The sequence below is a fragment of the Rattus rattus genome, chromosome 7 (genome assembly GCF_011064425.1).
Source record: "Rattus rattus isolate New Zealand chromosome 7, Rrattus_CSIRO_v1, whole genome shotgun sequence".
Taxonomy (NCBI): Eukaryota; Metazoa; Chordata; class Mammalia; order Rodentia; family Muridae; genus Rattus; species Rattus rattus.
The window spans coordinates 19,321,018-19,335,217 of NC_046160.1; the positions used below are offsets into that span (position 1 = coordinate 19,321,018).

A 14,200-nucleotide genomic window follows, 5' to 3' on the forward strand; every position below is an offset into this window, starting at 1 on the left:
CCAAAACCAGGAATTCCGTAGAGGAAAATCAACAAAACAAAATCTAGTTCTTAAAAAAAAAATCAATGAAAGCAATAAGCTTTGAGTCAGGCTATCTGAGGGACAAATACAGATTACTCAGATCAAAGTGAAGGGAAGGCGATGACTATGGAATAATAAACATTAGGTGGATAATAATGGAGGCTTAGGAAAAAACCTCTAGACTAATTCCATCATGGCTGCTTCCTGGAAAGCAGGGCCGTGCGTAACCTCTTACCTTAAGCACCTGGAATTCCAGAAAGGAATACTCCAGTCAGGTAGCGTATTACATACCATTTCCACGATGCCTTCAGCCTTCACGATCCTAGCAACACGACCTCAGCTTCAACAATCTCTCTTAGTCTTTGTTTCATAGCTTTTGGTTTTGCCTGTTGCTGAAGCAGTGAAAAATGGAGATGTAATGAGACACTCTCATTATGAACATTTATGCTTAATGGAGAAGTATGCATCAAAATAAATAAATAAACACATATATACACATACATACATGCATACATACATGCATACATACATACATGCATACATACAGAAATAAAGACAGACCGGATGTGGCTTTTAAGGCTATTCTGAATCAGACTTTACCTTAACTTAAAATCCTTTGTAAACATTGAGTCTGAGTCCGAGGTTCGATCTCTACATTCCCAATAAAGAGTAAATAAGATGGCCTCAGGAAAGGTTGTTCCCTGTAAAATGAAAATGAATCTCATTAAATGGGAAAAATGTTCTCTTCAGGACAAATAACGTACTAATACTATAGCACTTTCCTTGTCTGGAAAGTGGGCTGAGGTACTTCTGCACGTGTTACTTCACAGTTTCTCCAAGTACATGCCACAGAACTGGTCAGGCCCAGCTGCGTCCTTACTGACCTCTCTGTCTGCAGGATTTGTCCATTTCTTGTGAAGTGTTGCCACCTCCATTGAAAGTAATTGTCCCTGCACTTCTCTGTTTTATTTTGTTCAGTTTAATACACTTAAAAACTTATCGTGCAATATTTTCCTTCTGATGCCTTGCTGTTATCTACATACACATTGAGGCTTTCTAAGTTTTGTTTTGGGGGTAGGGTTTTGAGACAGGATCTCTCTGTGTAGCCCTGGCTTGTCCTGGTACTCACTCTATTGACAAGGCTGGCCTTGAACTCACAGAGGTCTGTTTGGCTTTGCCTCTGGATGCTGAGATTAAAGCATGCGCCACCATGATCCAGATAAAGGGTTTTTATCTCTTCTTGATTGGGCCGTTGTACCTATGACCTCCCACTTGGCTTCTGACTTGTACCCATTCTCCTGCCTCTGCGTCCTAATCACTGAGGTCGCATGTGCGATTCACTGTGACCTTTATTTTTGTTTGCTTGTTTAACTTTTAAATATGAGTCTAAAAAGCTTTCAGAATTCTAAGTTGGTAGAATTTCTCTCTCTTGGTGCTTTGGGTATTTTAGTCAGTATCTTCTTGCTTGCCTCATAAAACAGAGCATGGGAGGGTGTGGACAGAAAAGTCAGCCTCAGGAGACTCTGGGTGACTCATTCTACATCACAGTAATTTAAGGCCTAAATATACCAATGAATTAGCAAGGAAAAGTTTCCAAGTAGTAAAATGTTGCAACACATTGTCTGGAAAAAGTTGCTTATGTAATATGTGTTCTTCCTCAGGAAGGACAGGTGACCAAGGCGATGCTTTACTGTATGAAAATCCTTCTCCCTTCCAGAAAGTCTGAGAATGCAACCTCATTACCCCTTCTCCAAGAAGAAAGCTGGAAAGAGATTTTAAGGGCTCACTCTTCCTGTCTAAGCATAGAGAAGGGCATGATGGGAGAGGGTGTGTGTGTCTGGAATACACAGAACGAGTCTGGTATGCAGGAACACAGCTGAGGAGCCAGAGGGCTCTGCACACAGAGCTCCATGGGGTATGAACTGGCAAGGGTTTCTCTTGCTCATAGTTCTCAAAGGCCGCACCTTTCACCTCCAAGGCCTTCTAAGAGCGTCTTCATGCAAAGGTCTCTACCTCTTTGGAGAAAGGCCAGCATGAAAATTGTCTCTTCTGACTCACACACAGAAGGGTAGCCTGGCCCCAGCTTACTCCATCAGGACCCAGTACCCTAGGAAACTGAGCCCCCCACATTTATTTCTTAGCATTAACTTCATGATTTTGGAGTGTCTCCTGCCTTCTTGAGGAGGCGAACACCCATTTACCCGCCATGTGCTGCTTCAGTTGAGGGAGGCAGCAATCTCTTCTGTACTTGATCACAGACCTCCTGAGAGGTCTGAGCGAGCACTTCCCCATAAGTGAGGGGGTGACCCATGCTCTTTCTCAGGAGCACAGTCACAGTGAGGAGCGGAGTGTTTAGCTTCCTGTGGGAAATGCATAGTAAGCACTAGAGGCCATTGGGCACACTGGCTGGATGCATCTTTGAGATAGGTACTGAGGCAGGACATTCATGACAAAGACCCCAGCTACAGAGTATCCTAGCCAAGTTCCATACATCTCAGCTGGTCTAAAAGTAGCACCTCTTGTGAGAGTGGTAAGAGAGTCTTGTGAGAAGTGGCAAGAATGTTTCTCTTAGGGGCTTCTTAAGGAAACAGGCAGAGAAGGAAAGCAGATAGAAACATACATTGTGATAGAGTACAGCCTAACTTTTGTGGAAGGTATTTTCTTGCAAGTTAAATTTCCCCTTTGCCTCAAAGACTTCCTTAATCCATGTTAGTGAAGCAAGCACACAGCTGGGACCTGGCTCTCTGGGTGGAGACAGCGCTCCTCCCGTTGACGCAGGCTGGGATTAGCAGATCTGGGCTTCAGTAGATAAGAGTACTGGACTTTCCTTAGGTTCTGTGGAACTGGAAATGTTCTTATGTGGATGTGTGTCATCTTCTCAGGATGGTGGGTGCTGTGGAGGGAGTGGAAACAACCCAAACTGCTGTATGAACCAGACAAAAGACCAAACGGTAATGGGGGTTTCTGGAAGCCTAGTGGGGGCAGCCTCAGACCTGGGATGGATGGGTGGGGCTTACTAGGCTCTTTCCCTGGAAAGTGGTGGTGGAAAAAGGATCAGTGAGATGTGGCGATGCTCAGGTGATGAAGGTGCTCAGGTGATGAAGATGCTCATTACCTCTGGCTTCTCTGGCAGAGAAGACTTGTTTCTTCTCCCAGGACCAGACGGCCCCCTACCTGGGAAAGAGCTCACCTGAAGGAAGAGTTGGATCTGTCAACCCGAGCTCCGATACTTAACTGTTGTTCCCTTTCCTTGCAGATTTCTCTCTCACCTTCTTTATTCAACCCAGAGGATTTCAAACCTTTAGATCCCACCCAAGAGCCCATCTTCCCCCCAGAGTTGCTGGTAGGTGATAGCGGGGAGAAGTCTAGCCAAATATCTGTTCCATGAGCTCCGTGTTCTATTTTGTGTACATGGCTGCTGAGAACTTTGTACATTTTCATCTTAGATTTTGGTCTTACATTTAAACTTAGTTCTCCTTCCTTTTCCTGACATTCCTTGGAGGCAAGACCCTCCTATCCAGTAGCATCCCTTGCTCCCCCTTACCTGTGTCATACATGCAGTAACATGACTCCATGTCCACGTTCTTCATGGACTTTAACCCCCACAGGAATAGAGATTGGTCTTTATGGTGAAACACTATTGTATTGCACTGTGTATCAATTTGGACCTCCTGGCTATCTCTATGTGGAAGCCCATCAACCCCCAAATTTCCCTCTCTCCAGGTAGCTTACTTCTTTAAAGGAATCATAAAACAGAGCTGCTGCGTTGAAAGGACGTGAACACGGCTTGAGGTTCTGTCTTAGAGACACAACCTCATGCCTACTTAATTATGTTCATTTATATTTATTGCAAGGAAAGATTCAAACCTCTTCTCCGGGATTCATACTTCTTGGGGATATAAGCTCCTGAACCCTGCCTCAAAAGTTCAACAGGTCGGAGGGTAGATTATCAGTGTCACTGGCATGACTGGGAACCCTTGAAGACACCATCAGTTTGATACCTGGGATTCTTTTACCATCCAGTATCATCCACCCTCATGCAGCCCTCCTCTGCATGATCTTTGCTCTTGGATGTTTGTCCTCCTGACCTCTGATGTTTCCCATTCCTTGTCCTCTGTGCCTCCTGGAGACTGTGGGACAGTGTCAAGAACCTGAGATGTCTGGTTTGGGTTCCTCCTAGCAGGTGACTTTTAGCAGGTTCCATAATCTCCTTGGTCTTCAGCCTTAACAGGGATGCACAGGTGATCTCGTGGGCTCCTTTCAAAGAGTGCTATGATGTACTAAACAGGGCCAGCAGAGCACCTTAGTGCATGTAACTACCCCTTCACTTTGTCTCTTGGCCTGCGAGCTCTGAGTTCAGTATTAGACAAGTCCGTAAACAGGTTGACCCCGTTGCAGCTTTAATAGTGATTCCTTGTGGGGAATGGTGGTAGGAAGGAGACATACAGTAAGCGAACTATACTTCTCAGAGGCTGAAAGACACTTCCCGGAAGAAGCTGCGTTTTGAAGGGGAACGTGTGACCTGGATCCAGGCTTCAACTATGGGGGAGCTGCTTGACCTGAAAGCTCAGCACCCTGATGCCAAGCTGGTGGTGGGAAACACGGAGATAGGTAAGACTACATGGAGACCTTTGGGTACTGCCGGGCTCTTTCCGTCCCTGCTCTCTCTCCCTGAGCTTCCCCCTGCTCACTACTCATTCCTTTATTGGGTATTTGGGTGTTCAGGGAACACGCTGAGAAGCTCAGTGCACATGGACTCCCAAGACATTGGCTTGGAAGTCAGTGAGGCCTGGTTCAATCCCTGCCTGAGAGAGGTTCCTGGTCTTCCGTTACTGTGTATGGAGTGAAATAGCTTCTCAGAGGGCTGCTTGGATAAGAGGTGTGATCCTCATACTTGCTGATTTTCTCCATGAACATCCACAGAGTACCAGCCGAGACCCTCCCCATCTCTGGGAAGAGCTATGGACACAAAGATCTAAGAGAAAAAGTTCCTTCCCTCACAGCTCTCCTGGTCTCAGAGGGATGGGGTCTAAAAGTGATGCTAAATGCAAAAAAGGTGAAGCCCTGTAAGGATTCCTCACCTTGAGGAGCCCAGACAGTGATACTGGAGGTTGGAAGAGAGATTTGACATTTTATATCTCATTGTCTTCTCTTGCTTGAATTTAAGGCTTTGGTGTTTTTGCTATTTTACCCTCCCCCTAACTATGGGTCCAAAACTGAAACGTGATTTCTCCTAGCTGTGGATTTGAGCAAAATATGTGTGGCTAGTGAGATAGTTTAGTGGGGAAAAGATGTTAGCTACATCAGCATAATGGCCCAAGTTCTATCTCCAGGACCCACGGTGGAAGGAGAGAACAAACTTCTGAAAGTTGCCCTCTGATATTACATGTACAACATGCACACGTGACATGCACACGCTTACACTGCACACGTGCACACATACATATAAATGATTTTATTTTTAAAGGTAGACATTCCCACACCTCAGTTTCACATCTATAAGCAGAAATCTACAGTCCCCCCCAGGGCTATTAGGAATATCAAGTAAGTTAGAGCACAGTGTTTGGAAGAATTTTGGATATTCCTTAATATCTTGTGATTTCTAATGTCACTACACAATACTCACGCATTGTAGTGACTCTGAATTCTTTTTTCTTTTTACTTGTTTTTGATAGAGAAAGACAGAGATTATGACTGGCCTAGTTCCTCCTCACCTGTTCTGTTTCCTAATCTAGAGCTCCCTCCTGGTGCTCAGTGAGATGCTAAACAAAGCCGTTAGTCCCATGCACGATGTGGGGGAAACCACTAAGTTCTCTAACCCAAGTTTCTTATCCCCAAAGGCATTGAAATGAAATTTAAGAATATGCTATTTCCTCTGATCGTCTGCCCAGCCTGGATCCCTGAACTGAATTCAGTGGTGCATGGGCCTGAGGGTAAGGCTGCCATCTTCGTCCCCTGGAGCCCTCCTGGTACAGGGCAGGGGTGGTTTGAATAAGAGCAGTCTTCATCACCTTCCTTCCACTGAGCATGCGTGGTCATCTCTCGTAGGAGGCTGTAAGAATCTTGGTGTTGGTTGGTCCTGATGAGACATTTAATCATGTGAGGATGTAACTAGAGACGTGGCTGTGAGAGTGTTTGTGTGCCCCTCCCCCCCTTTTTTTTTCTTTTCTTTTTTTTCGGAGCTGGGGACCGAACCCAGGGCCTTGCGCTTGCTAGGCAAGCGCTCTACCACTGAGCCAAATCCCCAACGCCCCTCCCCCTTTTAAGCCAGAACTTCACTTCCAGAGTGGTTTTTGTTGGGTTGAGAATCACTGATTATAGGAAAGTGTGTTGATTATGGAATCCAGAGGTATAGGCATCGTCCCGGCTCGTGCAGCATTAATTAAGTAGCTTCTCTGGGCCCTATAAAGAGAAGTCTTGCTTCAGCCTGGCTCCGTTTTGCAGGAGCAAGCAGCCTATGAAAGGTCTTGCCAGCTAGGAGTGACTTTGTTTCCTGCACGCATCCCCAGGGATCTCCTTCGGAGCTTCTTGCCCCCTTAGCTTGGTGGAAAGTGTCCTGGCGGAGGAGATTGCTAAACTTCCAGAGCAAAAGACAGAGGTGTTCAGAGGCGTGATGGAGCAGCTGCGCTGGTTTGCGGGCAAGCAGGTCAAGTCGGTGGCGGTGAGTCCTTGGGTCAGCGGCAGAGAGGAGGGATGAACAGCCACGTTTGAGATAAGCCCCTGGGAACTTCTCATGAAGACGGCCCATGCACAACTGAGAAACACTCAGACTCCTCCCTCGAGGTTGGAGAGACAGTGTCCTATCTCCCTCTTCCTCAAGTTAGCCCAGGTTCTCAGGATGTGAATGAGAGATATCTTAGAGAGAAGCCGGACCTGGGAGGGGATGGACCCCCTCAGAGTTTAGGGGAGAGCCAGAAGTACAGAGCCCCCTTCCAGAGGAGGGAAGGGTCCACTTGTTGGCCATTCTGTCAGCCTTCAGAGCTACTTCTAGTTTCAGACAGAGAAACACACAGAGAGCGACACACACCTTGTTCCCAGTTCCCCTAATCGTGCTTCCGAGAAGGTGTTTTGTTCTGAGCTCGAACCACCTTTCCTCTTCCGTTCTGTAACACAACGGTCGATCTGATTATTATCAAATTGCCACGAAGTTCAGATCCAAAAAGAGCCAACTATTCATCTAAACGTTGTCCTGTTTCCTTGATCTTTATCTTGAATTTCATTTTATTGACCCCTTGTGATAACTCACCTCAATCCTTTCTGAAAAAAAAAATATGTTGGGGAAGGGGAAACGATTCACAAGAGCTACCTTCAGTTTACTGAGGCGTCTGGGCTTTTCAGAGCTAAGAACCCATCCCAAGTGTTTTGATTTTAGGTTTGTGTTTCCTTGAACGGCTATGACTCCCTGGGCTGCTGGGGGAGTCAGGTCCTTGGGGGTGCCTACCAGCACAGCTCTTACCTCCTGCCCTGCAGGAGGGGTCTGAGCAGCTCACTCACTCACTCACTCTCTGCTCGCCCTCACCAGTCCATCGGAGGGAACATCATCACTGCCAGCCCCATCTCTGACCTCAACCCTGTGTTCATGGCCAGTGGAGCCAAGCTGACTCTCGTGTCTAGAGGTGAGCTGCCTGAGACGGGGATCCAGAAAGAGTGACTTGGGGGAGGAAAGTCTTACTGCATGGGGCCTTTTCTAGAGAACGAAGCCCCAAATTCAGTGATCTCCAATGATTTAAGGTTTTTATTCACAGAAGTTGCAGAGAGATCAACCCAGGTTGCGGGGCTGAGAGAGTTAGGCATTGTCTCGCTTTTTGTTTCTTCTTTCTTAAATTCAATTTTTTAAAATTAGCATACAAAATAGCAGGTTTCCTTACAACATTTTCACACACTCTAGGTTTGGTTGGGCCTCCCCTCTATCTTCCTGTCCCCTATTCTGTCCTCACTGTACCCCTTTATCCCCAATATTTCCCCTCTTTATACAACTTAAACTTTACAGTTATCTTCTCTTAAAAGCCTTTTGACCCCCATCATGGGTCCCTTCCTAGTTTCCTGGCTTCTATCCATGGTCACCCATTCAAAGTACATATAGAAAATATTAGAAACTAGGAGCTTCAGATGAGAGAGAAGTTGTAGTATTTGTCCTTCTGAGTCTGGTTTACCTCACTCGGTAGGATATTTTCCAACTCTATCCATTTTCTTGCACATTTTATAATTTCATTTTTCCTTCTGGCCAATTAGAATTGCATTTACTCTGTGGGTCACAGTTTTGTTAACTGCTCATCTATTGATACATATCTAGGCTGATTCCTTTTCCTTGCTGTTGTGAATAGAACAGCATTAAACATGGGCATCTAGGGACATAGATTCCTTTGGGGTTTTGTCCAGAAGGGATAGTATCCAGATATGGTAGCTTTATTCTTTTGAAACCTCCACATTGATTTCTATAGTCTTAGTAGGGGATTTACAGTTGGACTGGCCATTTGGATTATCTCACCTGAGAGTGTGCTAGGGCCCTGAGAGAAATATTGTCTGCCAGAGAAACGTGCTAGAGAGTCACTACCCAAGATTTCTTATTACATATGCCACGCTACCCAAATTGTAAGAACCCTTCTGAAATCTGAGTTCCCAGATGCCAGCTCATTAAGGACAATCCTCATCAGCTCTGGCAGAAGACGGTGATGAGAACAGTGATACAAATCTCTCTTGCCTTTACTCCGACTTCACACTCAGTGGCTTTGCATGACCTTGGCGATGGCGGGTCTATTTATACCATAGAATGACAGACTACAGACCCGAGCTTTCTTCCCTCCAAATAGATGATTGTTAGACACTGACCAGCAGACACTGTTTGAAGACCTCAGAAGGAGACTTGGTTCTAATTCTGCCACCTGCTTCCATTGACTGTGGTATCAGAGAGCATGAAGGGGAACTTGTCCCACTGATGGACTGTCCCCTGCTCGTAGTGTACCCCCAGTCTCATCTGCGTGTGGCTGTCATCATCTTGTCTGCCCATAGGTACCAGGAGAACTGTTCGGATGGATCATACCTTCTTCCCTGGCTACAGAAAGACTCTGCTCAGGCCAGAGGAGATATTGCTGTCCATCGAGATCCCCTATAGCAAGGAGGTAAGACAGCAGAGTTTGCTCTAGGCTCTGTCCAAACTATACCAGTGTCATACTCCAGATAAGGAGCACAAAGACAGTCTCAGAACCATATCAATATCCTTCAACTTTAACATGCGTGGGTCCTTCTTCACTGACTTTGCTTTTGAATCCTGCCGTTCCTGGACAAGAACTTGCAGGGCATGGACTGTGGAACTCAGCAGTCAGGCATGGGATCCAGAGTGACTCTCATCTTTTCTCTCTCTCTCTCTCTCTCTCTCTCTCTCTCTCTCTCTCTCTTTTTTTTTCTTTTTTCGGAGTTGAGGACTGAACCCAGGGCCTTGCGCTTTCTAGGCAAGCGCCTACCACTGAGCTAAATCCCCAACCCCTTGTCTCACCTTTCTGAGGCCCCATGACCTCTCTAAAACCTACATTGGCACAGTATAACGTACCATACAGACTACAGGGAAGGCTGAAGGACAGAGCTTCATCACGGTTCCTGGTAGAAATGGGCCAATAGAGGTAATCAACCAACAGTTCAGCACAGTTCAAGAACATCTCCGATTGTTAGCTATTCCTGACCCGTGCCAGTGATATTATCTTCCCAAGGTGACATGTATAGGTCCTGCATGCAGAGTGAAAAGGCTACTGTGAGTAAAACAACTAACTCACACCGACCTTGGATGTGCTCTAGCCTGGCACTGCTGGACCTGGGCTCTATGAGCATCTTTTCTGATTTGTTTGGGCAGATGTGGCGCCTTGGGTGGCTTGGCTCAGTGTAGTTCTCCCCTCAGCAGCCACCAACTGAGAATACAGCCACATATCACGAAAATGTTCTGGGCGAGGCGGACAAGGCAGCTGCCAGGGTAACTACGGGTTACAGGGAGCGCATAGCCGATGTTTGCGCCTATGGATTTTGACCTCCTTAATGAGAATGCTAATTCAATCTGAGCAATTATGCCCCTGAGGCGGCCTCCTAATGATTTTCCAGATTGTGTTTATAGACTATTTTGAGCAACGAGTCTCGGAATTTTGAATTTCACGAATCACTAGTTCTTTTTTTTAATTGAGTGGGGAAAGGGGATAGAGTCGGGATTCACAAGGCCTGGCTTTTATTTCTCGGGTGTGGTTTTTAACAAAAGCTATCATTTGACAAAAGGAAGGAGACTTTATGCTGTGAGCTAGACAGTTTTATCAAGAAAGGACACCATTACCCTGACAACCGGTGACACACATGGAACACTGTGTGCTTTAGAACAGTTCAAGCTCTGAGCAAGATGCTCCAGGTCATGTCAGCACCAAGAATCACGCCTGGGGAGTCTGTGTGGCTCCTTCAGAGCAAAGGGCCTTTAGCATTAATTGAAATACGCAGGGCCAGGTTGGTCGCAAACCCGAGAGCAGCACAATGCAGAGGGAGGATGTCGCATGGTTCTTTTCTGGAAAGTGACTCTTACTATCGCCCTCTTCCTAGAGACAGAGCTGGTTCAGCCCAGGAGAGAAACGCGTTTCGAACAAAAAGCAGCACTTGTTTCACAGAGGGACGCAGGTTTACAGGAAGCAGGATGTCTCAATCTGCAGTGTACTGGTGGGAGGGAAGGCATACACCATCTGGGGAGCCGCAGGCAAGGGTGTGTCGCAGCCTATAACCACGTCTCCCTATCCCAGATGGAGAGGCAGCGTGCAAGGAGTTTTCATTGAAGTCCTTGGAGGGGCCAGTGGATTCTGGTATTGGCACCAGAATGTGTCTCTGCGAGCTTTAGTGGTTGGGGCATCTTTTTTTCTTCCAGCTGTTTGCTCTGTAAAGACCACCTACCCCCAAATTACCTGACTGGCAGGGAAGCCTTGACCCATTCCAGATTGTGACCAGGAACTTCTAAAAATGTAGTCTAAGGATGCTTATCTTCGCTGAGACTAACTCCCCACTGGTTTTTAACGCACACTCACATCCTTCCCCTGTCTTCTCCCTGCCATCTGATCACGGCCCTGTGTTTCATGCCAGCCATTTTTTTTAAAGGGAGAGTTTTTCTCAGCCTTCAAGCAGGCCTCCAGGAGAGAAGATGACATTGCCAAGGTGACTAGTGGCATGAGAGTCCTGTTCAAACCGGGGACCATTGAAGTGCAGGAACTGTCCCTTTGCTTTGGAGGGATGGCCGACAGAACTATCTCAGCCCTCAAGACCACTCCGAAGCAGCTATCGAAGTAAGCATGGGCTGCACCGGGAAGCTGGCTGCACCGCTGCACCGGCTCCTGGGGTGTAACTATTGCTGCAGCTGCTTCTGCTGCGGTTCTGTTGTTGCTCCTTCTAGCAATGCTTCTAATACTGCGGTCATGACTACTGTCGCCACTGGTCTTACAGCTGTGGCTGTTCATTCTAATACCACAGTATGGCTAGTGTCTCTGCTGTGGTAGTATCTTCTACTACTATTGCTGCTTCTGCTGTTGGCCTCTCTTGTCTAAGCCTGTTACAGTGAACGTGACCATCGGTAACCCTGCTTTTACGGTTAGCATTGCTGCTGCTACTGCTCTCACCACTGCCAGTGCAGCTAGCACATTACAAGCGACGGGCACCGTTAATACTATTGATGCTAGCAGTTACGGGTACTGTAACTGTGGCTACTTTCCGCCGTCGCTGTCGCTCCCACTACACTGCTGTCACAGATGCTGCTATTCCTGCTGGTAGATAGTAGTATAATTGCCACTGCTGCCACCAAGTCCACGTAGCAACATTTCTGGCATCATTCTTATCGACATTGCTGCGTCTATGCCTAGTGTTACTGTTACTATGGTTACCACCATGCCTCTCTCTGACATTAGCAGTATGGCTGCAGTTGTTGGTGGCATCCACCACTATTTCTCCTCCTCCTCCTCCTCCTCCTCCTCCTCCTCCTCCTCCTCCTCCTCCTCCTCCTCCTCCTCCTCCTCCTCCCCTCCTCCTTCTTCTTCTTCTTCTTCTTCTTCTTCTTCTTCTTCTTCTTCTTCTTCTTCTTCTTCTTCTTCTTCTTCTTCTTCTATTATTACTGCTACTACCACTGATACTCATACTCTTAAGGTCAATCCTATTCCTTCCTACTAGGACCAGGGCTACTGCAAGGCAGCAGCTGGGCACTGACATTATCTTATATGATCCTTACGACGGTCACACACAAGAGATAGAGCTGAGCTTGAAAGTTGCTTCCTTGGCCCCACTACCAACCAGAGGAGCTGCATTACTTAGTCTCTCTATTCCAAACTTTCTCAGTGGTAAAGTGGGCATCAGACTTCTCCCTACGCTAATGCTTAATTAAATGAAAACAAACAACTCACACCAAGTACTTAGGACATTGCCTAGCACTTTATGAGGAGCTAGAGTTACTCATTTTTGAGGGGCTGTTTAAAAATATATACAAGTAGCACTATATAAACTGAACAGTCTATATTTAGGAATACAAATGTGCATACATATGTGCATGCAATAACAATTAAAAATGGGGGGTAATGACTTGCAAGATGGTGGGAAGGTCTATATGAGAGGTTTGGGGAGAGTAAACAGAAGGAAGAAATGTAATTCTATTATAATCTCAAAAATTAATGTATCTATGTATCTATGTATGTATGTATGTATGTATGTATGTATGTATCTATCTGTCTATGTATTTATATATGTATCTATATATCTATCTATGTATCTATCTATATGTATCTATATATCTATGTATCTATGTATGTATGTATGTATCTATGTATGTATGTATGTATGTATGTATGTATGTATCTATCTATCTATCTATCTATCTATCTATCTATCTATCTAATCTATCTATTGGCATAGAAAGAAAACTGTGTGTGCTTTTAAAGATGAGGGGACTAAGGCACCAGAAGATCAAGCAGTTTGCCTGTGGTTCTGCAGTTTGTGGCGTGTGAGCCAAAGCCCGAGCCCAGGTCTCTCAGACACACTGAGTGATGGAGATGGTGGGAGGGAGCAAGCCCTCTTCTGCCCTCTTCCAGGTCCTGGAATGAGGAGCTGCTGCAGAACGTGTGTGCCGGCTTGGCAGAGGAGCTGCACCTGGCCCCCGACGCCCCTGGTGGTATGGTGGAATTCCGGCGCACCCTCACCCTCAGCTTCTTCTTCAAGTTCTACCTGACAGTGCTCCAGAAGCTGGGCAGAGCAGACCTTGAGGATGTGAGTGTGCAGCCGAGTGTCTTCAGCACAATATCCGGGGACTCAGGAGGCTGGTCTGTGTGTCAAAGTTTCTTCTCTGCTCTCAACATCTGAGAGTAAAGGAGCAGGGGTCAGGACAGCGCGGGGTCAGTGCCACCACTTCATCTAGTGATGTCTGTCTGGGCCTGCGTACATCACTTTGTAGGTAGATCTGGAATCATGCTGAGTAAGGGGTTTCTACCAGGACGCTCTCCTGGAGGTTACATTGTGACCATCTTCCATATCATTAAGTATTTCCAGAATAAAGGAGAATAAGGAAGACTTAAGGAAGGCTGGGGGTAAGGTGGTATTCCAACAAAGAGAATGGCTTGCATAAATGTGGAAGGATGGGAAGCCAGGGAGAAAGGACTAAGCATTAAGGTACAGGATCAAGGTGGCTGTAAATGTAGTTGGCATAGTTATTGAGTACCGAGTCCTAAGAGCTCTCATTTAAAGTTTAAGACAGATCCAGCACTGTTCTCGAAACTGTAGGGTGAGGGGATGAGGGGATGAGGGGATGAGGGGATGAGGGGATGAGGGGATGAGAGGATGAGAGGATGAGGGGATGAGGGGATGAGAGGATGAGGGGATGAGGGGATGAGGGGATGAGAGAATGGGGAATGAGGGGATGGGGGGATGGGGGGAGGGGGGGAAGGGGGGATGGGGGATGAGGGGATGAGGGGATGAGGGGATGAGGGGATGGAGGACGACTCATCACTTTCATTACTTGTGGATAGAAGGAGGAAAACGACAGGATCTGATCTCAGCATCCCCTGTTATCTCATTCCGCAGATGTGTGGTAAACTGGACCCCACCTTTGCCAGTGCCACCCTGCTCTTTCAGAAGGACCCTCCAGCTAATGTCCAGCTTTTCCAAGTGAGTACACACAGTGTGTCTATTAACAGGG

General features: G+C 46.6%; 1 protein-coding gene across 1 annotated transcript in view; it reads left to right on the top strand.

The window, feature by feature from the left end:
* The window catches only part of Xdh (xanthine dehydrogenase), a 63,224-nt gene that overhangs the window by 20,712 nt on the left and 28,312 nt on the right, over positions 1-14,200 (top strand). The window contains exons 5-14 of the mRNA XM_032908607.1: positions 2,904-2,972; positions 3,278-3,364; positions 4,491-4,632; positions 5,862-5,954; positions 6,531-6,682; positions 7,544-7,637; positions 9,031-9,140; positions 11,131-11,315; positions 13,101-13,275; positions 14,086-14,169. Coding sequence (XP_032764498.1) covers positions 2,904-2,972; positions 3,278-3,364; positions 4,491-4,632; positions 5,862-5,954; positions 6,531-6,682; positions 7,544-7,637; positions 9,031-9,140; positions 11,131-11,315; positions 13,101-13,275; positions 14,086-14,169 — 1,191 coding nt within the window. The remainder of the gene's footprint in view (positions 1-2,903; positions 2,973-3,277; positions 3,365-4,490; positions 4,633-5,861; positions 5,955-6,530; positions 6,683-7,543; positions 7,638-9,030; positions 9,141-11,130; positions 11,316-13,100; positions 13,276-14,085; positions 14,170-14,200) is intronic.